This window comes from Aulonocara sp. 'chitande type north' Nkhata Bay, linkage group LG4, assembly GCF_057382095.1.
Source record: "Aulonocara sp. 'chitande type north' Nkhata Bay isolate Kocher_YH1m ecotype deep benthic linkage group LG4, A_spYH_male_GT1.1, whole genome shotgun sequence".
In the NCBI taxonomy this organism is placed as follows: domain Eukaryota; kingdom Metazoa; phylum Chordata; class Actinopteri; order Cichliformes; family Cichlidae; genus Aulonocara; species Aulonocara sp. 'chitande type north' Nkhata Bay.
The window spans coordinates 5283133-5310932 of record NC_141347.1 but is presented as its reverse complement, the minus strand read 5'-3'; the positions used below and the strand labels follow the sequence as shown (position 1 = coordinate 5310932).

General features: G+C 40.9%; 1 protein-coding gene and 2 non-coding genes across 6 annotated transcripts; 1 reads left to right on the top strand and 2 right to left on the bottom strand.

The window, feature by feature from the left end:
* LOC147331819 (single-strand DNA endonuclease ASTE1-like) lies at positions 1–26882 on the bottom strand. Of its 4 annotated transcripts, XM_086288095.1 has the most exons (10): positions 26357–26882; positions 20024–20121; positions 19797–19932; positions 17548–17680; positions 17061–17125; positions 16074–16207; positions 5391–8016; positions 5110–5302; positions 4637–4799; positions 1–4556 (listed from the first exon to the last, which is right to left on the bottom strand). In XM_086288095.1, the coding sequence occupies exons 7-10, from the start codon at positions 6603–6605 to the stop codon at positions 4265–4267; spliced, it is 1863 nt and encodes a 620-aa protein (XP_086144221.1). In that variant the 5' UTR covers positions 6606–8016; positions 16074–16207; positions 17061–17125; positions 17548–17680; positions 19797–19932; positions 20024–20121; positions 26357–26882; the 3' UTR covers positions 1–4264. The 4 variants fall into 4 exon arrangements, with proteins under 4 accessions (XP_086144221.1, XP_086144223.1, XP_086144220.1 ...); XM_086288097.1 differs by lacking the exons at positions 19797–19932; positions 20024–20121; positions 26357–26882 and adding an exon at positions 24760–24886 and having other exon boundaries at positions 17548–17675; XM_086288094.1 differs by lacking the exon at positions 26357–26882 and having other exon boundaries at positions 19797–20161.
* Positions 14805–14923, bottom strand: LOC147331821 (5S ribosomal RNA). The gene has a single exon (XR_015128974.1). It is a non-coding gene; the product is annotated as a 5S ribosomal RNA (ribosomal RNA).
* LOC147331820 (5S ribosomal RNA) lies at positions 15283–15401 on the top strand. Its single transcript, XR_015128973.1, has one exon. It is a non-coding gene; the product is annotated as a 5S ribosomal RNA (ribosomal RNA).
* Positions 26883–27800: the final 918 nt, after the last annotated feature.

The following is a 27800-nucleotide window of genomic DNA, read 5'->3' as shown; positions in this document are numbered from 1 at the left end:
GTAAGTAAGTAAAGTTTATTTATTAAGCGCTTTTCACAGACAGGCAGTCACAAAGCGCTGTACACAAATATTAAAATAAACAATTCAATCAATAGACATTATACACAATGTAAAAGATCAAATGTACATAATGTAAAGAATATAAAATATGTAGATCAACAAAAGGCTTGTTTGAAAAGAAAAGTTTTTAACTGCTTTTTAAAAGAATCCACAGAGCAACTAAGGTGTGCTGCTTATGAAATCCATGAAGTGCTACAGAGAAAATTACATTTTATTTATGTAATTAACACATTTTGAACTCTTAAAGAAACATAACAAAAGGAAAGCTGAACTAAAATGATCCAGCAAACAAACTGTTGTGAGTCGCCACCCTTATATCGCCTTTGTGTTTTTGGAGCCTTGAACCGACTTTTAAAAATATTTGGAAAAAAAAGCACTATGCTGCTAAAAAATGAAAAATAGATATTTGCAAAATTCTGCCTAAATATGTATTTTACCTGGTTAATGTGTGTGGCGGGGCGTGGTCTGCAGCGCCGCCGCAGGGGAGGCGACGCACCTGAGCGGCACCCGCAATCACGCCTCGCCGCCTGAAAGTCTGTGCTCTCTCTGCTGTTGTGTTGGTGTGTGTCGGGCTGTGAGCTGCAAAGCTACAGCCGGCTGTGTGTGTACAGCAGGTCGGGGCTGTACGAAGTCAGTTTACGCAGGACTGTAAGCTGTCGTCTGTGAGGCGTGAGCATGTTTGTTTTTAACATAGTTCACGGTGGAGCTGCTGACATAATGTGGATCCAAAGATCCATAATTGGCCTACCTGGGTTTGAAAGTCTCGATAAATGCAGGCGTTTCGGCGGGTACACCGGCTTCTGCGAGTGTGACGCTTATTATGAGCGATGAAAAAAAATAATAGAATATAATTGTATTTTTATATTTCAATATCACAATAATCTTCTAATTTAGAACTACAAGTTAAAAAAAGAAATAAACACAAATAAAATACACTTCAGCTAAATACTTCTAATTTATTTTCCCAAACCACCCGGAGCCGCAAAATAAAGACTAAAGAGCCGCATACGGCTCCGGAGCCGCGGGTTGCCGACCCCTGCCATAGACGTTTATTAAAAACATTACAGTGCAATCATTTCTATGGCTCTGCAGGGAAAAAAGATATATAGTTTCAGCTGTGATTCTCCTTCCGTCTGACATGCCGAGCTAGGACATTTCAATCCAACTCAGAGGTTTAAACGGTCAGCTTCTAATAGCGAAGAACAGGAAAAACTGAGGGTGAAGGGTCAAATACAAAAGAGGGGAAATTTCATGAAGCTCTAACTTTCTCTGTTAGTGCAGTAAGGCAGCTTTGTTTTCTTTTCTTTGTTGTTATTTCGGTGCAATTTAATAATTAGTTTCCCCACTTCACGTACAAGTTGGTAAAAATGATATTAACATTATTGTCATGCTTTGCAACCTAACCAAAATTATGCAACAGCGCAGTAGACATATTTACATGTGCTTGTGTAATTATTAAGTGTTGCTGCACTTTGTTCAGGTCAGCCAGCTTCAGGGTCGTTCTTTGCCACAGTTTGGCTTCCAGGGAAAATTTCTCAGGCAACTGATTTACTAGAAATGAGTAACTGGTTTCACCTGTGTTAAAAAAATCGGCAAATGGATAATGGAGCTGATTGTCTCAACATTTGAAGCAGCTAAAAATATCCAACCAGTATCCATCACCACACAGTGATAGAAGGTTTTAGAACAAATACAGAGCTAACATATTAACTGTAGCTGTGCTTCTATGCAGAGGTTGTATGTTCAGCTTTCTACAATGACAAACCCACAGTGACTGGCTGGTAGGTGCCAGTGGATTTATGATGGAGGAGCATGAAGTCCTCTATGATTCATGGCTGCTTAGGCACAGTGAGTCCACTGCCAACACACACTGCACCCACCTGATAAATCGCAGCTATGGATGCCCACTTGTGTATGTAGGGATGGGACTGGTTCCTTTTTGTGTTTCAGTCACAGTGAAATGCCATTTTCAACATTACATTACTCCCCCTGAGAACGCACTGTACCTTTAGTGGTGACATCATCCTTTTCCAGCAGTAGATTTAGATGAAGATGCTACCCAGTGCAATAAACCACAAATATAGGAGTTTATCACTCCCATGGAGAAAATGGTCTTTCTTTCTGACATACTAATGCTTTTAAAAACATTTTCTGCTGCAACATCTCAACAGGAGATAAGATAAAGACAAGGAAGACTGGTGATCTATTCATATCAGGAACATCAGCAGGTTTCTAGCACAGGAAGTAATAAATTCAGCCCTCGTGTTTGCACTACAGGTTGCTTTCATGAGTATTTCTGTGTTTTTGTGGTGGGGGAATTTTTCCTCGTTCCAACGATGTAAACAAAAACATTGCTTTCCGTAATGACTAGAAATCTTTTTGTCCTACTGTTCATTTACAGTACAGGACAGGTTTTGTTTGGTTATGATTGTTTTGCAAGAAATACTTCAATCACAGTCTTGATTAAAATGTTATATGAGAACTGTGGCACCATGTGTGACCAGATATTGGCATGTAGTCGTCGCCAGACTGTCATCAAACATGTGAAGTTTGGGACAGACTGGACAAAATACATTTTTAGAGATGAAAATCTTAAGTTCAGTGGTAAATGATCAAAATTCCACCACAAACATGACTTTGATGAAGATGTCCCTTTCTGAAGTAACCCCAAAAAGTTCCTGAAGTAACCAAATGGAATTTAACCAGTGACCTCTCACTTTGCAGGCGAATGTGTAAACCAGCGATGCCTGGAAAACACTAAAACGTGCCAAAATATCATTTTACATTCAAAATGGCGGACTTCCAGACTTCCTCTTTGGATTGGGTTCATTAAATCTATGTTTAATAAATGTCATACATGTATTTGTGTACAGTGCTTTGTGACTGCCTGTCTGTGAAACAGTGTCAGGAGTCAGACAGAATGTTTTTAAAAATACATTTTTATGCCAGATGATTTCTTCAAGCTGCTAAAACTCTTTTGAGATGCTTATGATAAAAATTGGAAGAGAACAGCCCTCATACGGCATTTTAATTTATCGTCCACCTGGGTCTGCTGCGTCTTTTCTGTCAGACCTACAAGACTTTTTAACTTCCACTATTAAAATGGGCATGGTTATCATTGTTGGAGATTTCAACATTCATGTGGATGACTCAACAAACAGTACCACTAAGGGGTTCCTGAGCATTATGGACTCTTTCAACTTTGTTCAGCATGTAGCAGGGGCTACTCATACGGCTGGGCACACTCTGGACTTGGTCTTCACCTATGGTGTTTCCCTTGACCACTTGAATTTAAATTACCTAAGTTGTTTTTAGCAACCATAAGTCATTAATAGTTCACTGAGGCAAGGCTGTGTTCCGTCCTATTTTAATACAGGTGCCCATGGACCTCAAAACATGAGTGCAGCGGCAAAATGATAGATTAACAGAATTGGGACGACAAACAGGCCAGTCTTTGGCTTGAAATTTGACAGCTTGACCTCTCATTATGTCCTTAGCCTGAGAAGAAGCTTAAAGGACAGTCAACCTTGTGATGAAGACAGAAGACAGACAGAACATCGTGGACTTGAAGAATTAACAGCAGGCAAAAGTCAGTGCAAGTGACCTATAACACTGAAGGGACAAGCAGCAGCATGTATGAACACCACTGATGGAACCTGCGCTTTGAATCACAAGCTGGGAACTTAACCAGTGACATGACTATTTGAAGGCACTGGACGTGATATTTGCCATGCTGGGAGTTAACCTAAAAGAAAAGACTGAAAAGATCAAGAGAGAGAGATAGATAGATAGATAGATAGATAGATAGATAGATAGATAGATAGATAGATAGATAGATAGATAGATAGATAGATAGATAGATAGATAGATAGATAGATAGATAGATAGATAGATAGATAGATAGATAGATAGATGGATGGGTGGATGGGTGGATGGATGGATGGATGTAAATTATCATACTAACCGGAATCACTACACCAGAAATTCTAATATCAAATTAATGCTAATTCCATATATGAAGATAGTGGCACATAGAGATAATAGTACCTTATTTTAAAAGTTTTGAAAACTCCTTGGTAAACAGTGTTCAAAATCAAACAAATGCTAGTAGCAACAGTTGTGTTAGAGTACATTTGAAGAGAAGTAACAGAACAGAGCTTCGGGATCAGAAAGTCCTTCTCTGATCAGCTCATCACTCAGAGTCTCATTTATCAGCTTTTTCTCTGGTAGCTCTCTTCTTTTTTCCCTTTTTTTGGTTTTTGTTGTTGTTTGCAACTTGCTCCCATCCCTCCTCACTGGAGGAACTCATACCAGAGGAACGCTCCCCAGTAGAGGGAACCTCAACTCTCAGGACAGAGGATCCCTCTCCAGAAGAAGGATTACAAACAGTCTTCAGGTTCTCATATAATTTCTTCTTTTCTCCTCTCAGTGTTTTCTGTACTTCTTCAATCGTGTCTCCATCTGCCAGCCGATGAAGGAGAGGTCCACAGTAAAGCCTGACAAAGCAGAAAATCTCAGTTAAAGTTGATGAAGTGTGTTAACCATCTGTGGAGCAAATCATTGGTCTGGTGTTTACCGGGCAAACTGAGGTTCTGGTAGAGGGGAAAGCAGCAGCTGGTTCAGGTGGAGGCTCTGCCTCATGCAGCACTGCCATTGGCTGAAAGCATGAGCCACACATGGCTTCCAGTTACTCACACCTTCATCGTTTAAAACTTTCATCTTCCTCTCAAACTCGTCCTCTACAGACAAAAAAAGAAAAAGTTTCAGTGACACAGAACCAGAGACCAGCAGCAGTTTGTCTTCTTGTTCAGGCTCATGTGGAAGCATCAGTGCTGCTACTGTCACACAAACTCTGACTACAGTCCATCTGCTGACTGCTTTCAGAGAGACTAACCTGCTGACAGGTGACTGTAAATAATAAACAGAATAATCACATTTATGGAGCTGAAACTGTAAAAGTTTCATCCGAGTAGAATATATGGAATATATAAAGTGACATGTAGCTATATTTCATTGTTAATATTCATCATGTTACCCCGTGAGACTAACCTGGACCATCGGGCTTACACACAAACCACAGCAGGAGGGCGTGGAGGCAGTGGTGCTGTTGTAGACTCTTGAACCAGAAAACAGTCACATAGACTGGCAGCTTCAGCTGGTTGGGGATGTTTTCTAAGACTGAAGTCTGAACCTCCAGAGCTTCTTCAAACACCCTGCGACGCTCATCCTGCATAGAGAGGTACTACACAGACAATATGCTTACATGTACCACAGAAACATGTCTACCTGTCAGAGTAATTAAACGCATATTTAATGATTAACCTCAGTACCTCTGTCAGACACTGTAGTTTCAGTTGTTTCTGTTCATGACTGCTGGGAGGTATTGGTCGGACATGGTAGTATTTGATCTCTTCTCCATCCCTGTCATATTCAGTAATCTTATCTCCTGTTAACAGTCCATAGAAGTACTGTCTGATGCGGTAAGCAGCTTGATAACTACTGTGCTGTGAAAAGTCCTCCACAAGTGGGGTCAGCATCATTGTCTTCCGACCCACAACACTTGTGGCGAAACTGGTGAGTTCTCCGTGCTCAACTTTTTTACACACCCATGGTGGCAACTTGGAACTTGGTTGTTTTTTGTTTTTTTCTGGTTCAACATATCTTTCAATGGCGAATTTGAATGTTTGGTTCTCTTTTTTTCCAACATACTTTAAAGCTTTACTCAGAGCACGTTCTCTCTTCCGTGAATCATTCAAGCCATCCAGGTCCACTTCACTTAAAAAGCGGAGCATACCATCCAGTCTTTTAATGCTGCACTCACCAGGTGAAGATGATTCCTTTGCAAAAGCGCCATAGTCTTCTAATTTTGAATAATCATTTCCTGCTATTGAAGCAAAGACTGGCATGAGAGCAGGGTCCAATTCAAAATGCTCACAAAACGTTGAACGTGTGTAGATCTTAGCAGGAATTTTTCCATCCTCTTCTTTTTTCCACTCAAAGTTGTGGAGATTAAGGAAACCTTTGTGCACATCAAAGATGTAAAAATCCTTGTCAATGGACAGCACAGCACATTGTTCCTGATTTGCCTTAGAAACAACCTCAGGGTCTGCCTCTCCTAAACACACTTCAAACTCTATTTTTTCTTCCTTTAAGATTTCTACGAATACATCTTTGACCAGAGGTGGTAACACATTATATCCCTCTGGTAAAGTGCCATCAGGCTCAGTTTCTGCTATTGTCTTTGCTTTTTTCAGTTTATATTTTAGACGAGACACATTTTGTTCATGCTTCTCGGGTCCTGAGCCTCCATCCAGGATGACGTACGGATTGACTTCACAGTCCTGCAGAGTCTTAAAGAACTTACAGACCTCATGTTTGAATCCAGGATAATCCCCTCCACATCTCTGGTCCAGCTTTGGATCAGATGTATAATACAAAAAATAGTAAAGAGCATTACCATCAATGATGAGATCTGTTTTTTCTACCTTAACGTCTTCACAGAGACTCAAAACATCTATCATTTTCTTTAACGCTGAAACCTCCATGATTCCTTAAAGTGTGGATAAAGATGAGCAGTGGTTATTGTGCTAATGCCTCTGTGTCTGCAGATATTTATACTACTAGAGTGCACACCCACACCGACAGAACCAGTCACACCTGTTGTGACTAATCTAACATTCCTATCTTAGGAATGTTAGATTAGGACTGGTGCCAGCTGAACTACCTCCAGATCAACGCCAGTAAAACCAAGGAGCTGGTGGTAGACTTCCGCAGGCACAAACATTCTCCACTGCAACCACTGAACATCCAAGGTATGGACATTGAGGCTGTGGACAGCTACAGGTACCTTGGTGTTCATCTGAACAATAGACTGGACTCATAACTCAGACGCCCTCTACAGGAAAGGGCAGAGCAGGCTGTACCTGCTGCGGAGACTCAGGTCGTTTGGGGTGGAGGGCCCACTCCTGAAGACCTTCTATGACTCTGTGGTGGCTTCTGCTATCTTTTATGGTGTGGTCTGCTGGGGCGGCAGCATCTCTGCTGGGGACAGGAAGAGACTGAACAGGGTGATCCGAAGGGCCAGCTCTGTTCTAGGATGCCCTCTGGACCCAGTGGAGGTGGTGAGTGACAGGAGAACGGCGGCTAAGCTGTCATCCCTGTTGGACAACATCTCCCACCCCATGCAGCAGACTGTGACAGCACTGAGCAGCTCCTTCAGTGGGAGACTGCGGCACCCACGGTGTGGGACGGAGAGATTTCGCAGGTCTTTCCTCCCCACTGCTGTCAGACTCCACAACAAAGACTTTAACTGAACAAACACACACATCCATACATATGCAATAATACTAAGTGCAATAATCCTTTCTGTCATCGTTGTATTTTTACTCAGTTGTATATAGCATTTGTATTTGTATTCTATTTTTATCTTATTGTATATTTATTTTATTTTATTCTATTCTGTACAGTTGTGTACTGTATTTATTCTTATTGTATCCTAATTTTTGCCTCATAACTTTTGCACTGTCCACTTCCTGCTGTGACAAAACAAATTTCCCACGTGTGGGACTAATAAAGGTTATCTTATCTTATCTTATCTTATCTTACTTTTTTGGTTTAATTTCTTTAATCTTCACGTTGTGGTTTTCTGTTTCATTTCACCCTGTGGAGCAAAATCAAACATGTTTTATTAACGTTCCAGTTGTTAATAAAGCAAAGGTACTTTGTGTCCATCACAAAGCTCAACCCTGCCATGAACTAAAAACTGCTGCAACACGAGCGTCACCGTCCACAGTGAAGCCAGTGTTATATGACCATGGACTGTGAGCATGCCAACTAAGAAAGAAGCAACGGCTCCAAAACATCTTGGACCGACATCTTGAAGCTCGACTGTCGCAGCTCCTCGTTATGGACGAGCGAAATGTCTTTTGGAGAAAGGTAAATGGGCAGATGGCACAGCTGGCTGTTTCAACAGGACAAAACAAACACACATTAAACTTTTTTTGGAGCAGCACAAAGAACAAACAAACAATTAAACCAAAAAATAAATCTCATTAGATATTAACCCATAATGCAAATAAGCATACAGGCTGATGTAAATCCACTTGCTCTTCAGCTGATAAATGCTATGGTAACAGCATTTATCAGTAATAGAGAAGAGTGTACAACTCTTACAGGAGCTGCTTTTACTTGTAACACTGTGCTATGGTTAGCTAGAAGCAAGAAACAAGGAAGTGATGTAAGCCAATGGTAAAGTAGAGATTCACCATATAAGAATCAGTCTATTTTCCATTTCACACAACAATACCCAGTAACCATCACAAGTTTTTTGTTTGTTTGTTTGTTTTTTTACTTTTTCTGAAAGTTTCGATTTTTTTTCTGACTTAATTTTTTGCTGTGAATAAGTGTTCGAAGCATTTTATATTCAGATATTACAACCAAAGTAAAAGCAATAAATGACAACAAATATTTTTTTAAAGAAGTTAATGCTCTCTGATATTTAAGTGTTAATTTGTGAATTACCCTTGCCCTAAACATTTTTTGTTTTAATCTCTTTTTTTCAAAACCCCAGTGATAACTATGAGAACAAAAAAGTATTTTAATCAGTGAGAGACCAGTGACCTGTCCCAACCTCACCTCTCACCCAGTGACTCTGAAATGCATAATAGAGACCAAATGTGATAATGTGAAACAACTAAATATGTCCTTTGTCAGCTTGTATTTTAAAAAGAAAAAGTTATTTTCCTTCAATATTATTTTCAATAGTCACGAATAAACAAAGTATAATAGTCTTGTGTTTTTTTCCTGTGTTTTTCTTCTGGTTTCTTTTACAGCACATCTCTGACAGAAATTAAAAAAACAATTTTCACAGCAGACACCTGCACAATCATCTGTCACATTGTGTTGTTCAATTACTGATACATGCTGCACATTTCCTCACATAGCAAGAGCATCCAACATAAGATGTTTCTCTGTCTGATGAACAAACGCAAAACATTTTATTTAGAACAGGATGATTCATGATCCTAAAAGTCTGGAAACTTTGAGAATAATTAATTAATCGGCCACACCTTGGCACACCTTTGTACCTAGCTGTCCCACAGTATCTTACCAAAAAAAAAAAAAGGAAAATAATTTTAAAAAGAATCAAACCATTGTACTGCTTAATTACCATCCTTACCACCTCCATCACAACTACATATGATAATATTAGGTTAGGCAGTGCTTTAGGCCAGCAGGGACAGATGCTGTTTTGGCTCCAGAACAACAAGAACAGCTGGTAATGTATACATCTATACATGTGAAACTTGGTTCATTTTTGTATCTCTGAAGATGATCATGATCAGGTATGCACACATGGGTATTCACAGACGCGGACTAAAGCTTTCTTGGCTGCTGCCTCAAAGCACACTGTGCGCTGTCTATCTTGCGTGCTGCACAATATCGTTTATTACTTAGTAAATACTGATATCTATGACTAGCTAGTTTATTGTGATGGTGCTTTGTTTTCTCTATTATTATGTTGCTCTTTGTTGTTTGCTGTCTCCTCTGTTTGTTTTTGTTTGTTTGTTTGTTTGTTTTTTTTCTCCATACAGGTGACCCAGGAGTTTTTTTTTTTTTTTTTTTTTTGTCTCTCTTCCCCCCCCTTCTCACCGTCTCTTCTCCCCTTTGGTTTTCTTTCTTTCTCTCCCCCTCTCTCTCTCATTCATTCCCCCTGTCCTATTTATTAAAAAAAAAAAAAAAAAAAAAAAAAAAAAAAAAATGACAAAGGATGAACTGAAGCTCTGCCATCACGTAATGTCGCATACTGCTGTTTCTGATGTCATTTAGAAAAAAAAAAAAAAAAAAAAAAAAAGAAGATGATCATGATTACTAAACTTCCTGCTTCATTGTTGCCATATTTTGCATTGGCGTGTCTGCTATCTGTGGTAATCTTTACACATACTGACACAATAACACAACCTGCCACACCTATTCATCCTACCATACCTACATCTTTCTTTTGGTTTTGTTTTCTTGTTTTTTACTGGTATGTTGAATTGGTTTGTGACTCAGTGTGCATCTCTGTAGAGCAAAACCAAATGAGTTTCACTTTTTTTCCTGCAGCTCTGTTAAGATCCTAACAAATAATGTTGATCACAGAGATATTTTATCAAAGACTTAGATAAAATGGTGACAGTAGTGGAGTAAAAGAGAACAGGTTAAAGAACCAAGAAGTTGTTCTCAAACACTGTGCACTGTTGTGTGTAGTCCCAGTTTATCAGTTACATTACATTACATTTATATCACCAAATCATAACAAAGATTGGCTCAAGGTGCTTTGTACAGTATTATAACCCCAACAAGGCATATTGATGCAACATTTTAATTGGTTTTACTTCTGGTTTTGTCAACAGTTTTACACTTTATCCTTATTAAATCATCCAACTCAATACATCGGCCTGTTCCTTGGATTTTGACAAGGAGAGTGTTTACCTGTCTGTATAGCTTAGTCTACATTCATGAGGACAACACTTAGTGAGGACAGAAAAACTCTGCTAATATACTGTACTATACAGTCTCGGTCGTTGTGTCCTTGGGCAAGACACTTCACCTACCGTCTACTGGTGTTGGCCAGAGGGGCCGATGCCGCGATATGGCAGCCTCGCTTCTGTCAGTCTGCCCCAGGGCAGCTGTGGCTACAACCGTAGCTGCCTCCGCCAGTGTGTGAATGTGAGAATGAATGAATAGTGGTATTGTACAGCGCTTTGAGGGCCCCGAAAAGCGCTATAAAAATGCAATCCATTATTATTATTATTATTATTATTATTATTATTATTATTATTATTACTAAAGTGTCAGATCATATTTCTCTACCAACTCAGTCTTGATCTGAACCTGGAGACTATGAATCAGGCCAACAGCTTCTCAGCTGAGGTGAAGATCTGAATCTTCTGCTGCATGCTGAGGGACAAAGAGAGGACACTTTCCTGGTTTCTGGTATGACATCAATACCATATAAAGTACTATTTAAACACTGTTATATACAGTAAATGTAGATCAATAGAACTTTATTAATCCCTTGGGTGGTTCCTCCAGGAAACTCAATTTCCAGTAGCAGTTATAATGTAAAATAAAGCAGAATAAGAGAATATGAACATAAGCATAAATATAGCATATATACACATGTATAAATACGGAATACATCAATAGGAATAGCAGTCAAATATTGTCATTAATGACATGTAGACAGCCAAAAGTCTGTTGCACAGTGACAAAGACTACAGCTTAGTTTTCTCCAGTTACGTGACTCTTATGGTTTTGGTCTGTCTGTAAACCTGCTAAACTGGATTCTGCCATAGTAATAGCACTGGCATCATCAGCTTGCAGTCAGGTGAGATGTACAGATTCCTTGTCTTTGAGTCAGATACAACACAGACACACCTGAGTGAAACAGAGTGGCTTTTATTTCTGGGTATTTGCTCTGGACAATGACATTGTTGTCAATTCTGAGAAAAATAAAATCACAATAGACTCCAAATTTAAGTCTTTCAGACTGATAGATGTCAGTGACTTTGTTAAGATGGTAGTGTGATGTCCTCTCTTTGTTACACAGCTTCTACTTAATCCAGCATGTCTGTAGTCAGGCCTGGATGTGAGAGTGTAACTTGTGGTTAATCGCAGTTAACTCCTGATTTACCGGCTCTGCATGTGAGGACCCAGGAGAGCTGTCTCCCTCTCTCTGCTGTCCAAACATCCCTCAGACTGAGGTTTGAGTGTAACTGGTGTGGTTCTGTGTTGTGTCTGACGATAAAAGGTAAAAGAAAGAAAGACCTCCAAATAAATAGCTTGCCCACTCCAGCTCCTCTCCCACAGGGGAATTGTAGAAAAGGGGCAGCATTTATTTTTTACATTAAAGAAGGTTTTAAGCTTTGTGAAGCGCTATGTCTTCACAATGTATTGTGTAGGTGACTTGGAGCACAGAAGGATTGCGTACATGCTTACAAACACATATAATCCAGAAGCCTGCCAGGCCAAAGGCCCAAAATTCATTTTGCTTCTAACTGCATTTCAGTTTGCTTGGTAACGGATGACAGAAGACCAGTCAAGAAAGGACAAGCCCTCAGGGACCATCTAGGCTTGAAATTTATTGCCATGTATGGAAGGTGTTATAGAAAGAGGAACTTCTGTGTCTGTTTTTAGCCATCTAAGATGTACCATTTACTGTAATCAATGTATTTCAAGGTTCAAGGTTCAAGGTTCTTTATTTGTCACATGCATAGTTATCAGTGTTGGGACTAACGCGTTATTAAGTAACACGTTACAGTAACTACGTTATTATTGTGGTAACGAGCACGGTAACTAGTTACTATGCCAAAATCAGGAACGCGTTACTCGTTACTGGGATTTAGATAGGGTCGTTACTCGTTACTTCGTGTGGTGGCTATCGCGGAGTTTCCACAGATTCAGTAACATTAGCAAGTGGTGGAGGCCAGCAGGTGGATGAAGGAAAAGGGACGCAGAAGGAAAAGAGACCCGAGGCGGCCGCCGGTCCAAGTGTGAACTGAACTTCAGGTAAGAAGTTATGACCTGCAGTCTATCTGGGTCAGATATGAACCAAGTTTAGGTGGAGTTTATTTTCGTTATGCTGACTTTTTCCGTACTGCGTGCTAGCTAGCATGACGGAGTTTCTACACAGCTGGGTGGTGCTATGAAGTTAATGATGTTGAACTTTATTTTGTTCATAAGTTATTAGAGTTGCCAACCGTCCCGTCTGGTATTCAGAGAAAATATTACGCGTTTCTTGTTGAGGTGAAAAGGAACAGTTTGTCCCGGACTTCAGCTACAATGAAAAAGGCACAAAGCTGGAGTTACTCTGTGTCTTTGCTGCACAGCTGCCTCTTCTTCTTTCATTCTCTCCCCCTCCCTCTCCTGTTCCTGCTTCAATCATGAAAACTGATCAATGATCAGCTGATCGTCTTTTCTCTCTTGTTTGTTTATCGCCCACTTTGCGCCGAAAGAGGAAACCAGCGGATGTCTATGGGCTCAAAATGTGGTCATAAATATTTTGTACTTGTAAAAAAGATTTGTATGTGTAAAAAAGATTTGCATGTGCGTAAAAAAGATTTGTGTGTGGACTTAGAAAAAAAACCCCTGCAAGTTACAAGTACGAATTTTTGACCCTATTTTTCTTCCCTTCATCTGATTGGTCAATGTCATGTCAATCACAAATGTAACAATCCAATCAGAGAACAGATGGGTTTGGCTGTCGAGGGGCGCTTTTTTGAACTGCAGTTCTTTGAAGGGAATAAATGCCCTTTTACATGCCAACCCAGCGTTTTCCTTCATCACCACGAAGGAAAACAGTCTGTGGTCGTCCGAGTTTGGTGATTTTTATGTCACAGGTCTACGTGTTTAATACAGGGACTTCCACAGCCTTTTCAACAGCGCTGCGGACCGCGGGGTGGGGGCGGGCAGTGTTTTGGAAATGACAGTCTTTATTACAAAGCTTTCTTCGTTATGAATTAGCATACATGTTTTTATTGAACATTTGAAGAACTAGCAAAAAAAACAAACTCTTGTAGAGGACATAAAGTCAGAGATAAAAACGACAAGGAGCAGGTGCATCTAGTACAGGTAGAGCTGCTGCAAAAACCCACAGAGCCCAGCAGCCAGCGTAACAAATTCTGGATCCTTTGCTTTTAGTTAGCAGTTAGCATTAGCAGCACATCCTGCGTCCGATGTGAAAGAACTTTTATGCTGCGCACTGTGACTCACAGCAATGGTCCTGGGTCAGCCCTGACTTTGTGTTAAACTAATCCTAAAGCAATAATGTTATTTCTAACCACTGATATACCACAACTTTTACCAACAACCTTTAATGTTTTCCATTTCAATCGTGAGCTGTGACCTCCAGAAACAGTTGAGCAAAATGAGACTTTCCTTTTTAAGATGATTTAAGAATCTTCTGTCATACTTGCCATAGCAACCTTTAACAACCAAAGAGCCACTTGGATCACGGCTACGAAATGCCGTTGCAACTTTGCCAGGACGGCGGCTCGCAAGGCCTCCCTTGGTGCTGCATTACAACCGCAACAAGGGAGGCGTCGACAACCTGGACAAGGTCGTGAGCACGTACAGCTGCAGGAGAAAGACCTGCAGGTGGCCCGTGGCCCTTTTCCACAACATGGTCGACGTGGCGGCCTACAACGCATTCGTGCTGTGGAGGGAAATTCACCCCGACTGGATGGCGGGCAAGCTCAACAAACGACGGCTCTTCCTCGAGCGACTGGGCAAAGCGCTCGCGCGCCCCATGCTCGAAGCCAGGGCGTTAGCGCGAGGACGGGGAGGAGGCCGAGTCGCGGGCCGAGGTACTGCCACCGAGGCCGACGCTCGTACTACTCGCACCGCCGACGCTACGCCACACGACTCCTCTCCGGTCAAGAGGCGAAGGTGCCGCGTGTGTCCCAAGAGCAAAGACGTCAAGACCAAAGACGTCAAGACCAAGATCCTGTGCCACGAGTGCCGAGTGTACGTGTGCACCAACTGCGCCGTCACGTACTGTCCCAACTACGCCGCTTCACGCACCGACGCTCCCCAGACGCCGCCGACGTCGTAATAACACAAGCGCCCCTCGGGGGTCCTAGCGACCCCCACCCTAATCATCATAATAACACACACGCCCCTCGGGGGGTCACCACGCCCCACGCCCCGAGAACAGGCGGGCGCACAAGGGTTAAACTGTCATTTGTGTCTTGAAGTGCAGAAGCTTACGGCACCTGGTATTCCCAGGCGGTCTCCCATCCAAGTACTGGCCAGGCCCGACCCAGCTTGGCTTCCGAGACCAGACGAGATCAGGCGTGTTCAGGGTGGTGTGGCCGTAAGCGAGGGACTGCTTCAGAAACAGCCTTTTTATACATGCTGTGATGACACGGTCGTGCTTACGTTTTTTTATGTCCTGTATACAAGTTGAATTCTCCAAAGCACAAAAATGTTGGACTTCCAAATGGTCCTAACACACTGTGTGCTCTCTGTCACTTTAACACTGTGCTGTGAGAAACTAACATGTGTTATTATGGTGACGTTACCGCGGGAAAAGCATTTTTGCAGCTCAGTGTTGACGCTGCAGTTCACAACAAAGGTTTGCATGTTTTCGCTGTAACATGTGAAGCTTAGCACAATACTATATTTTAAAGTGCGTGACATTTGCCAAGTATAAAAGGTCTTTTATAGCGGGCTTCCCTCGCTTACGGCCATACCACCCTGAACACGCCCAATCTCGTCTGATCTCGGAAGCTAAGCAGGGTCGGGCCCGGTCAGTACTTGGATGGGAGACCGCCTGGGAATACCAGGTGCTGTAAGCTTTTGCACTTCCACACACAAACTGCAGAGGGCGCCGCTGCTCACTCAGTGGAGGCAGCTTCAGGAAAAGCTTCATGACAACGCTCCTGATTGTATTTCGCTTTTGTGCAAAACAAAATAACAAGAACTAAATATTTAGGAAATACACAAACTTATTTATTCTGTAAATGTAGAAAATGTCTGTGGCTAGTCCGTCTGGGCTCAGTCGAGAGGAACTTGTTAACCTTGTAGTGTGCAGCGGGCACAGTGTCAACCTGACACCCATGTTCACTATTGTAGTCTGTTCAGAGAGCTACGCTTCCACTGCTGTAGATATATTCATAGCACTCTGTAGATCTGTTTACCTCACACCGATACATCTGTATATATGTAGTACATCTGTATATTTGCTCTTATTGCACTTACTGATAAGATGCAAACTGTATTTTGTTACCCTGTATTTAGACATGTGTAATGACAGTAAAGTTGAATTCTAAATGCTAAACATTTAAACAAAAGCAGCTACACAGCTACAGGAAAAGTTTTTAGAAGTGATTTTTAGAAGGCCAGTAAAGAGAGCATGGAGACAGATGGAGGATGCCAAATCCACTGAATCTACACGCTTCCTGTTTCCACCTCATCCTTCCAGTGCTCTACTATACTCCCTGCTCTCTCTACCACAACTGTCTTTGAACTTGCCTGGGCCAGGTCTGAGTCCAGCTTTGCAACTCCAGCCAGGTCACATGACACAGGGGTGTGCTCTGATGTCAACAGGCAGGTCAGTGGAGCCCTCTGGTGATGGATTTATGGCAGTGAAGCAGGAGGAGGCCTGAGAACAGACAGCAGGCTTAACTAGCAGGACAAAGTAGCATGTAGTACTTGAAGGAGTCATCACAGCCAATCAGTTCTCAGGAAAATGGAACATCACATAAATATTTCTCTTCTTTGATTTTCATCAATGTATTTCCTTTGAAATTTAAAAAAGTAATTTTTTTTATTTTTTATTTTGAAATATTTCCTTCTGTCAATATCTCTGCCTGATTAGAAGCTCATAGGCACTTCCTGTCACTCTACAATAAAATAATGTAAAGGCTGCCCTCTCTGCCATCCCACTAGCTGACCTAACTGACACAAGTAAACTGTGCTAAGATACTCTACATGGACTGAGGTTCTTGGCCACATACATATAGATTTGTGTGGCTGTAGAAATCATGCCATGAAGCTCCCAGCGCACATTTTTGATGCTTCTGTTTGTGGCAGAGGAGGTTTGGAGCTCGGCAGAGCCTTGGTGGCTTTTACTGACTATACACCCCTACCCATTTATTATGAACTAACAGCACAACTGTTTGTGTTTTTTTTCTATATTACACTTGCATGATTTAGATTTATACTTATGTGGCAGCTATTCACTGGCCTGACAAAGTTATTTTAAATGATATCATGTCATGAATAACACAAGTTATTTTCCATGAAATTGAAAAGTGAATGAGACGTGCATGTAATTTGACATATTTTGTTGTTTTGTGTGTGTGTTTGTCTGTATTAAATTTTGACGTGTATCTGAAAAACACAATTTTGAAAACACTGGAAAGACCTCAAGACATTTTTTCTTTTGCTTACTATGTAAACAAAAATTCCCACCAATGCTTTTCAGTGTGAAATTTCGTGTGTAGAGAAAATACCTGTGCCAGGTTGTCTCCATCTAGTGGTGAATAACGCATTACCACTACATCAGGTGAGTTTCTCTCTGTGCACAGTGACACAAAACTCATTTAACAACATAAACTATTTAAAAAATGATGTAGGCAGATCAAGGCAATGTTACAGATTCAGTAAGAACAGAAGTTTATTGCAATGCTTCAAATATGCAGGGCGTCACACTAACACAGTTGCTTATGTCCAGCATAGCACTGGGGCTAAATCCAGACCTGAAATCTTTGGAAGTTTCACTCAGTAACAGCACCTTTTTAATATTATTGACTATATTTTATAGTCACAGTTATAAAAAATGTCAAACATTATACGTTAGCTAAAGGTTGAAGTCACAGAGCTATACTGAACAACAATGCAATTTGAGTTTTTCTTGTTTGTACTATATATTTGATTTACTGTAAGCAGCGGGAGTAAAACCTAAAGAAAAAAATAGTAAAAATGAATCTCTGCTCTTACAGCTTTTATTGTGCCGTCATGTCTCCTTTGGAACTGTCCTCTTGCTCGTCTCTTGGATGCTCACCTCTTCTTCAACTTTCCTGTTCCTTTCACTAAACTGCTGCACTCTCGTTCTCTGCTCTCGCCTCCTGTTCTGGTTACAATTAGAATGCAGTCAGCATGTGCCAAATAAACTTGCTCCAAATCGATCATGTTTGATATGATGATGAAGTTTTTAACATCTTATTTATCAACTTATTTGATGCACTGTATCAATCAATTATTAAACAAATATCAGACTGTAGAAACGCTAATAATAATGCACTGAGCAAGTTCATGCCATAAGAGCTAAATGGCCATAAAAGAAAATCCTGAATGCCTGATACAGGACAGGCCAACTTTGAATGGAGCCACAGATGGACATCAGTCAGCTTTCTGCACTTTCCACCTGATCACATCTGTCCTCAAAGTCATGTCACTTCCTCTGTGGTTCATTTATGTTTCCTTTTACATTTGCAGTGACAATAAATTTAGTGACATAGTGCACACATTATTTCCTATGGACTGCTGGGTTATCTTGGTTTATTTAAGTTAGTATTTTTAAAGGTGCAGTGAGTCATTTTTTAGGTATTTGATAGAAAAAAGCATCTTGTACTCATAAATAAACATAGAATAGTGGATAAAAATGACACATTGTTAAATGTGTCATTGGTCACTGCTTAATTTCCTCATTATTTAAGCATCACTCATCCTTAATATGTCATTTATAAATACAGATATACGTTCTTAGAAAGAACCACTTCTGAACCTGATCTCTTTACTCCAAGGAGCTTTTGTGAGTTATCGTTGTGCCAGAGGAGGAGGGCATCCAATACTTCTTTCATTTCACCTGAGTTCGCCTGTGGGAAAGCAAAGCGCCGAATACCCTGACTATTTCTTTGAATTCAGGAGTACTAGTGAACTAATCTTGAGTGATTACTGAATTATCTGAATAAAGCTAATGAACCAGAGAAATTCTAAACTCTTAAACATCCCAGAGATATCTGAATTTATGTCTGCACCTTCACACTCCAGATATGAAGGATCATACCTGTTTTACCTCCGGTGTTGTGCCAAAAAGTGATCGTCTGACAAAAACTGATTTCCAATGTCTTTACTTATATTGGTAAATAGACTTTAGTGAACATGATTTACAAAAGGCTATATATCAAGTTTAATAACGACCCATTTTTTCAAGTATATTTATAACTCTGTGTTATTGTAACTATATTAAAACCAACCCAGTCCTTTTGGGACACTTAAAATATGTTTAGAGAACTATTATTATATTTGTTGCAATTTCTGCTGTCCTCTTGGCCAGATTACTCTTTAAAAAAGTAATTTTAATGTCAAATGAATAAATACGAAGTAAAAATCACTGCCAAAAAGTGATTGCAGCTTCTACCTTGTGACAGGAATGTTGTTTGTGGCACAAGATGACTCAATATCACTCATGAGGGACACATATGACATGTTTCACATATTATAGACCAAAAAGTTGTCTATAGCAGTTTATCCCTCCTGTTATGTTGCGGGTCAGATTGACCCAGAACAGAAGAGATGTCACATGTCATCTGCATCACTGCAGAAAACGAAAAAAATCTAAATTATAAAAGAAAATTGTAAAATAATCAATGCCAGTGTTTCCTACACTTTTGGATGAGTAAATTTGCCCCGGGTCAAATTAACCCAGAAGCATAACTGTTGTTCCTGGAAACCAACATAACAGGAGGGTTAAATATGATCAACTGGTTTTTGACAAATACCGAAAATGAGTTTATGGCAGACATGACTTTTTGACACAACACTGGCTAACTGACAAGACCTAGTTATAAGCTAATATTACGGCTGAATATTATTGCACCTAACCTTAGGCTCCAGTATTCTAAAACTCGCACTTCCCCTCTGATAAACCATATGATTATGTAACAAATATGTCAGCTTACCAAAGAACAGAGGACAATTTATTCAGGGTGTGACAGCACTTTACCACCTGTGTCCAACATATAATACAAATTTCTGGACTGGAGCACGTACATCGTTAAAAACTCCAGGACTTCATCACAGCCTCTCTCACATCCGCTTTACATGTGTAGTTTACAGGAAACTTAAATGACACTGGGTGAATATGTTTGTAGCAGGATAAAATTAGGGTCCCTTATATGAATGGGATTTAAACAGAAGAAAAATATTGGCATCAGTTACCAACACTTCACTCAATTGAGACTCACTTGTGTTTAACACTGGAATATGTGAACATATTACTTATTAAGTCGTTTCTCAGTTCATGGGTTGTAAAACCGCAACATCCTCCATCCGTAGTAAGAGAAAGCGTCTGTGGCAATAACCAAAATGTCTCCATACAGCCTTTGTGAATAAGAAAATATTTTTAAAAAATCTTTTTAAAATGTATAGAGCTAAATATAAAACGTGTCTGTGAGTCCTTCAGTCCAAATACTCGAGGTCGAGGAGAATATATAGCAGCCGCTGATCCCTCAATGGCACCAGTAAGACGGCAGGACAGCAGGGCCTCTTCCTCAGCAGAAGTCTCCTCCACTGCTAGCAGGAGAATGACACACGAGTATTTTAAAGGTACTGCGTGTACAGATATCACCGCTGGCTCACACAAGCTGCTCTGACACAGCTACAGACCTTGGCTGTGTCCCAATCCAGTGACCGCACACTCCTGAGTACGCATTTTGAAACCTATTACGTCACAGCGACGTGACGACGGCTGTCCCAATTTGAAGTGTACTCCAAATGCGCCGTCGATTTCCCCAAATTTGAAGTGTGGTCCGCTGTACACTTCGTGGTCCCATATATCCCACAATTCATAGCGCGGTGGTGGGTGTGGATAATTTTGCCGAAAAACACGGCAGAGGGCAGAAGCGGAGCAGCCGAAGAGTAAACTTTCAAAAGTAAGTTTACTGTATATGATGTCACTTATTTATGTGCGAATGTTTAATAATGAAGAACATTAAAACATTACTGTTGGCCACATGTCGGCAAAGTTATGTGACATTAGTTGTGAATGTACTAACTTGGTTTTACAGCCTTTACTTTAAAATATACGCCGTTCAATAGGCGACCTTAATCTGACAGAGAATGTGATGATTTTGTGGATAATTAAAGTCAGTCATATATCCACAAACACAACAAGCTGAAAGTCAGTGATGCTGCTCGGTTTGCAGTCCTGAACATCACGGCACAAGCAGGATTCACTGCACTGTTAATGTTAGCTATGTTATATTGCTGCCTCTGTTCGGTGGTGTCGAGCCAAACGCACTTTAACGTGTGTTTGAACGAGCTGACGGTTCACTCGTTAAGCTGAAAGAAAGATGCTTTAATCACAGCAGTCACACATGTGTCCACTGCACCATCTGGAACTCTTCTTGTTTACACTCGTAATAACACAAACACTAAATCCTGCTTCTCTGGTGCTGTTGTGTAGCAGTGTGTACACCTGAGACTGTCACCTGTCTGTCTGTCCTGCTCTCTCTCTCTGTTTCTTTCTCTCTGATTGTGGAATAAAAGTATGAACGTGTGTTTATAAGTTACACTTGTGTTTGAATCCTGCAGCTTATCACACATTTGATTTCCATGTGTGACGACTGCAAGTGTCCAGAGTGAGGACAGACTGAGGGACCCACTGCTGCACATCATCTGTGAGGCTTTGCACCCCTGATGATCCACCAGGACAAACTCAGCAGTGTGTGAGGAAGAGGAGGAGGAAGAGCCAGCAGCAGCTGACAGATGGAGAGAATAGACAGACTGTTCCCTGTTTGTGAAGGACTGCTAGGAAAGTTTAACATAACTGTCTGTGCTGAATCAGTCTTATTAGGTAATGTTCAAATAATGTGATCATCCCAGTGTTTCCAGTGTGGGAGAAAGTACTCAGAGTACTCAGGGCCTTCAAGCTACACACTATGAAAGGCAGCAACAAGTTTAATGTTCAGAAACCTAAAGTCTGTATCAGCAGCAGAATGGAGCTAAAATAAATGTTGGTTTCAGTTCTATGAAGCTTTGAGTATTTTGGATCAGTAGCTGCTGTGTTTGTTGCATCATATTGCTGTAACTGTTTATATGCTTTATACACTCAACAAAAATATAAACGCAACACCTTTGTTACTGCTCCCATTCCCCATGGGATGGACGTAGAGACCTAAAATTCATTCCAGATACACAATATAACCATCCCTCCCAAACAGTGGTCACAAATCAGTCCAAATGTGTGGTAGTGGGCACATCTGCCATATTGAGATAATCCATCCCACCTCACAGGTGTGCCACATCAGGATGCTGATCTGACATCATGAGTAGTGCACAGGTGTACCTCAGACTGCCCACAACAAAAGGCCACCCTGGAATGTGCAGTTTTTTGCGCTATTGGGGGTCTGGGGACCCAGAACCGGTCAGTATCTGGTGTGACCACCATTTGCCTCATGCAGTGCAACACATCGTCGCATGGAGTCTATCAGATTGTCAATTGTGGCCTGTGGAACGTTGGTTTTCTCACCCAATAAAGGAATATTTCATATATCAGTCGACTCTTCATTCTATCAGACACAGTTATCACAGCTCGTACATTTTGTTTTTACACATATATGTAAGCATTGAGCCAAATGTAATAATGCCAACATACTGAAGGAACAACATTTGTCTCTTATATATGATACATCTATATCAGGGGTCGGCAACTTTTCTGATGACGAGTGCATCTAAAATTTCCTCAGAAGTCAGTGTGCCATATGATTGCATTAGCAATAAATTTAATAACGCTCTATATGAACAGTTACACACTATATAGAACCACTTTATAGGATTATATTTGTTTGCAGATGCTGGCAGCTGTCAGCGAATAGTTTTCAGCTATTTTGAAACCAAAAAAACACATTTTATCCATAAGAGCAAATGAACTGTACAACAGAAAATACAAATGCTGTTTATGGTCTCCTCACAACAATGATAAGAAAAATAAACTGGGCCAATATGGCATGTTTGTTAATACAGAGACACACATGTTAATGTGATCTCTGGTCTCCCACTCAGAGACACGGGTCTCCCAGTGTCCAGCATTCAGAGGCTACCTGAGGATTCATGTGAGAGAAAATCTGCTCACACAGACATGTAGAGCCAAATACTGTCAATAAGGCCTCTGCAATGTTCTGAAGACAGTTAAACTTGTCAGGTAGTGATGTCCAGCAGGTGAACATGCAGCTCCATGAACACACACAGCTGTGGATTCCAGCTGCTTCGATGTTGCATTAACTGGCATTAACTCAGCCAGTTAATGTGAGACAAACCCAGCTGCTCATTAAAGCTTTCTGGTTTGATCAGAAAATAAAACATTGGTCCAAACACCTGAAAGTCCCAAAAACACATTGTGAATTCTGTCTCGAGTCTACGGATGTATCCGTGTATCTCCGTGGTGCTGATGCTGCGCTGAGCGCACAGCTGCTGAAGCTTTTGAAGTGTCGGAATGTAGAAAGATAATAACGTCCCTCTCACCAGTAGGCTAAGTTATTTTAACCCAATTACAAGTTGAATCTGATTGTTAGGGTTGTTAGCTAAGATACCGTCATTAAGAAGCGGCACAACTAATGTGTCTATGTGAGCTGATTTGCGATGTGCACCGCTGGTGCGGCCATTTATTTTTTAATGCACCTCTCAGATTAATTCACTGCGTGTCGTGCCCAGGGCTGGACTGGGACAAAAAATCAGCCCGGGCATTTTGACTAGAGACCGGCCCACCAGGTATTAAAGCCATAAAGCCTTTGAATGAAAACAAATGCTGTTGTGACAGTGATGTACAGTCTTGTTGGTATATGTATGATTTCTATACATTTTACGTCAGATAAAAACTTTGGTTGTAAGCTTCAGATAATTATTTAATAACAGCCAGACATTTTAAATGAGAATAAGAAAGAAAAGTATTTCTTTGTGCCCCCCTTTCCCTGTTAATGCCCTACCTGGCCCCCTGGCAAAGCTTTGCTAGACCCGCCCCTGCATAGTTACCAGCTGTCAGCTACTTAGAAAAGGATCCTGGTGTTATTTGTCTCTCAGAAACAGTTCATAACTTCCCTTCAACTCATTCATGTCACCTGAAAGGTAAACCTGTTTCTCCATCACCTGTTCAGCTCTGATGATTCAGTAAGGACATCTCCTGGTTTCATCTTCATGTTTCCCTCTCACCACATATCCAAACCAACATCAGCTGATACTAGAAATTAATATTAAATAAATTCTAACAACACCCGATCAAGCTTAAACGTGCTGCTGTTGTTTAGAGCGACATCCGCTGGTTTCCTTTTTCTGGCGCAAAGTGGGCGATAAACAAACAAGAGAGCCAATCAGCTGATCATTGATCAGATTCATGATTGAAGTAGAAACAGGTGAGGGAGGGGGAGAGAATGAGAGAAGAAGAGGCAGCTGACAGCGTAACGACAGAATAAATCCAGCTTTGTGTCTTTTTCCTTTCTAGCTGAAGTACGGTGTTCTGACAAACCATCCTACTTTGGCAAAATGTCCTACCGTAAGTAGTTTATGCACATTTCTGCTGTCACAGAAAAATTCCAGCACAAATTTAAGTTGGTATGACAGTTTGCCACTTAACTTTGCCCATCAGAGTATGCTTGTAGCTCATATTCACAAAGGTAGGATGGTTCGCCACTGAATTTTAGCTGTGAAAATATGCTTCTAGCTCAGATTAACAAAGGTAGGACGATTTGCCACTAAATTTTAGCTGTTAGTATGCTTGTAGGTCACATTCACAAAGGTAGGATGGTCTGGCACTTAATTTTACCCGTCAGAATATTTTTCTGGCTAATATTCACAAAGGTAGTACGGTTTGCCACTTAATTTCGTGTTGTGCGCATGCGCAGAAACAATGGGTAGGATGGTTTGTCAGGTAGGATGGAACGGGACAAACTGCATTCCTTTTCAGCTCAATATGAAACGCGTAATATTTTCTCTGAATGTGGGACGATTCCGTCTTTTTACGGGACGGTTGGCAACTCTACTAACTATCAGTAGTATCATAGCACCCACCCAGCTGTATAGAAACTCCATCATGCTAGCTAGCACGCAGTACGAGTTATTGTAACTGACTGTAAAAAGTCAGCACAACAAAAATAAAACTCCACCTAAACTTGGTTTATATCTGACCAACATAGACTGCAGGTCATAACTTCTTACCTGAAGTTCAGTTCACCTGACACTCAGACCTCAGACCGGCGGCCGCCTCGGGTCTCTCCTCTTGCCTCCCCTTCCCTCATCCACCTGCTGGCCTCCACCACCTGCTAATGTCTGTGAAGGTTCTCAGTCATCCAGGTCATCGTAGTCAAAGGAGCTTGCAAAGAAAAGCGTCTGGACTTCTTTAAGTTACTTGAAGACGTTTCACCTCTCATCCGAGAAGCTTCTTCAGTTCTAAGGTCAAATGGTGGAGAGTCCCAGATATAAACCTAGTGGGAGTATCCCCCCACAGAGGGACAAAAGGACCCCCTGATAGGGCTGGGCGATATGACCCAAAATTCATATCTCGATATTTTTTAGCTGGATGGCGATATAAGATATATATCTCGATATATTTTTTTAAAGCCATAAAGTAAGAACAAAAAGAGAGTTCTTAGTCAAAGCTGTGTCCCAGATGTCACACAGGCACTTTTATTAACATAGAGCAGATGTACATAAATTTACTCAAAAATAAATTATGAGCATTTATTAAATAATAATGCTCCATGAATAAAAGAAAACAATGTTGTTTTTGTGCATAACAAAAAGCTCACAATTGTGCAGTCAAAATGTAAACTAAAAGACGCTGAGCACAATAACAAAGACAGATTTCACAGCTGCTCTGTTCCCAACTTCTACTGTGTGACTCACAGCCTGGAGTTTGAAATCCGCTTCGCAACCACGTCTCTTAACAGGTGCCATTTATGGTCCTTATACACAGTAGGGTAATATTACGTTGAAGCACAGTACGTATCACTCCGCGAGGCTCAGCCGTAATGCTCCGACAATCCATCAAGCGGTGCAGCTCCGTAGCTTACTAAAGTCGTACTAAAACATTTTTGACAGATTGCTGAGCGCCGTGTTCCACATAAAATCGGTTCATCCATCAAGCACAACCAGAATTCATACATAAGGCGCGCTGTCAACTTTTGAGAAAATGAAAGGATTTTAGTCCGTGCAGCACCTCTGGGCTGCATGGCGTTAGCGTGGTTAGCTCGTTAGCGTGGTTAGCTAGCTAACGTTTCTCGCGGTTAGTATCATGGTTGCTAGGCAACCTGAGCAGCGTGACGACTGCCAGACCGTCCCATTTCACAAGCCTCTCATTTCCGCACTTCTCGTACTTCCTAGTACGCGCCGTACGTAGTACGCGAACTGCCCGTACCCCGAAGCGTGCGGTCACTGGATTGGGTCACAGCCCATGTGTGCTCATAGCCCCTAAACAACAGTGCAGTCTGCTAGTTCAAATGCACAACAACATAAATTACAACTTACTGTACAATGAACACACATCGCTCACTGAGTTAGGTCATTCTTGCACCTTTTTTAAAACACACCCCTTTAGCTTACATCTTGAAAGTAGTGCAAGCCATATGGGTTTATATTCCAAACAGTGACACACGAATTTGATCACCGAAATCCGCTTAACATGGCTGCTAATTTTCAAGCTTACTACCTTATTCACGGTTAGCACACTAATAATAATCATTAACCACACATCATAACATAACCAAACGATAACATATAGAAAGAAGCAATGTACGTATAAAACACAAATTCTTACCTAGCAGGAGAATAAATAATCAGTATTTTAAGGCTACTGCATGTACAGATGTCACTGCTGGCTCACATGAGCTACCTCTGAGAACCCCACAGTTTACTCCCCAGCTGACTGTCGCGAAAGAGTCGTAAATCACCGGCATTGTAAAACTTTAAATTATTCCAGGGCATGTTAAAAACAAAATACCAAACAGATGGACTGGATATTAAACGGTATCAAACGACTAAATGAACACAGGGTTACAATTACATTCTACCATCGTCACATCGAGAGTTTATTCATTAATCATCAGAGTTCAACAATGTGACATCCAGTTGAAAACAACTTCAGTAACGCCAGCAAAACAGGCTAACAGTAAATAACAGCACAAAAACAGCCGTGCTTATCGACAGCTCGACATATCCTCAATCCGGTCACATTTTAACTGTCCGTTTTACAGCCTCTTCCAGAAAACGAACGCTTACGCGGTACACTATACACATATACAGTATATTGATTTTATTTGGTTTTAGAGTTTAACCTGAAATCTTTTGCTGCTGAGCAGCAGAGCTCCAAAGCGTCCCCTGTAACCATGGTTACGCAGAGGCAACGGTGTTCCAACTCTGACGTCACGGAGGAGAACTTATTTTAAACTGATACCTGGATCAGCCTGCAACGTTTTCTGGCACTTTTCTGCTGAGATCCGGAGCTCGACGCCCTGGCACCCCGGGATAAGATGAGTTGCTGTGTTTTTCACGGAGAAAAAATAGTTAACACGGAATAACGTCAGTCTCAGATGGAAAAAAAAAGATGCAAGCAAAAGAGGACAGCAGATTGAGAAGAGATTTCTTCAAACGGTAAGGAGCTTCTACCAAGTGATATTTGATAAGGTTAAAACTTCAAGCTTAAATCTAATGTCCAGATTCATGCTAAACTTTTCTGATTACTCAGTGAATCTGTTCATACGTTGCCGTTTTAAGCTATTAATTTCATGGTGACAAATATCTTTGACAAAAAATGCAGGATTAATTAAAGGCTATATATGACTGCTAGGTTAGGAGCAAATACTTAAGAGAGAGAGAGAGATATTTTTGCTCTGATAGAAATCTTTATTAATATTTATGGGAAATGGGCCTCTATTAGATTGTTTGTGGCCAATACAATAAATTGTCTCCTGGCTTTCAGGTCCCCCTGAGCCAAATTTGCAAAAATACCAGATTTTACAATCAAGGAACAAACTAGAGTAAAGAACAAATTGCCTGTTAAACAGTAATTTGGAGCGGAGGGGCAACTTCCTCAGAAGCCATTAAAATGATTTGAGAGTAAAGATCATGCATCATCGTGGTAAGAAAAATTATATCCAATGTGTAGCAAGGATACAAGAGGGAGTCATTGAAGTGACAGAACACTGAAGCGACACAAAAGATAATTCAAATTTTACAGTTTTTGCAATTAAGAAAAAAAAACA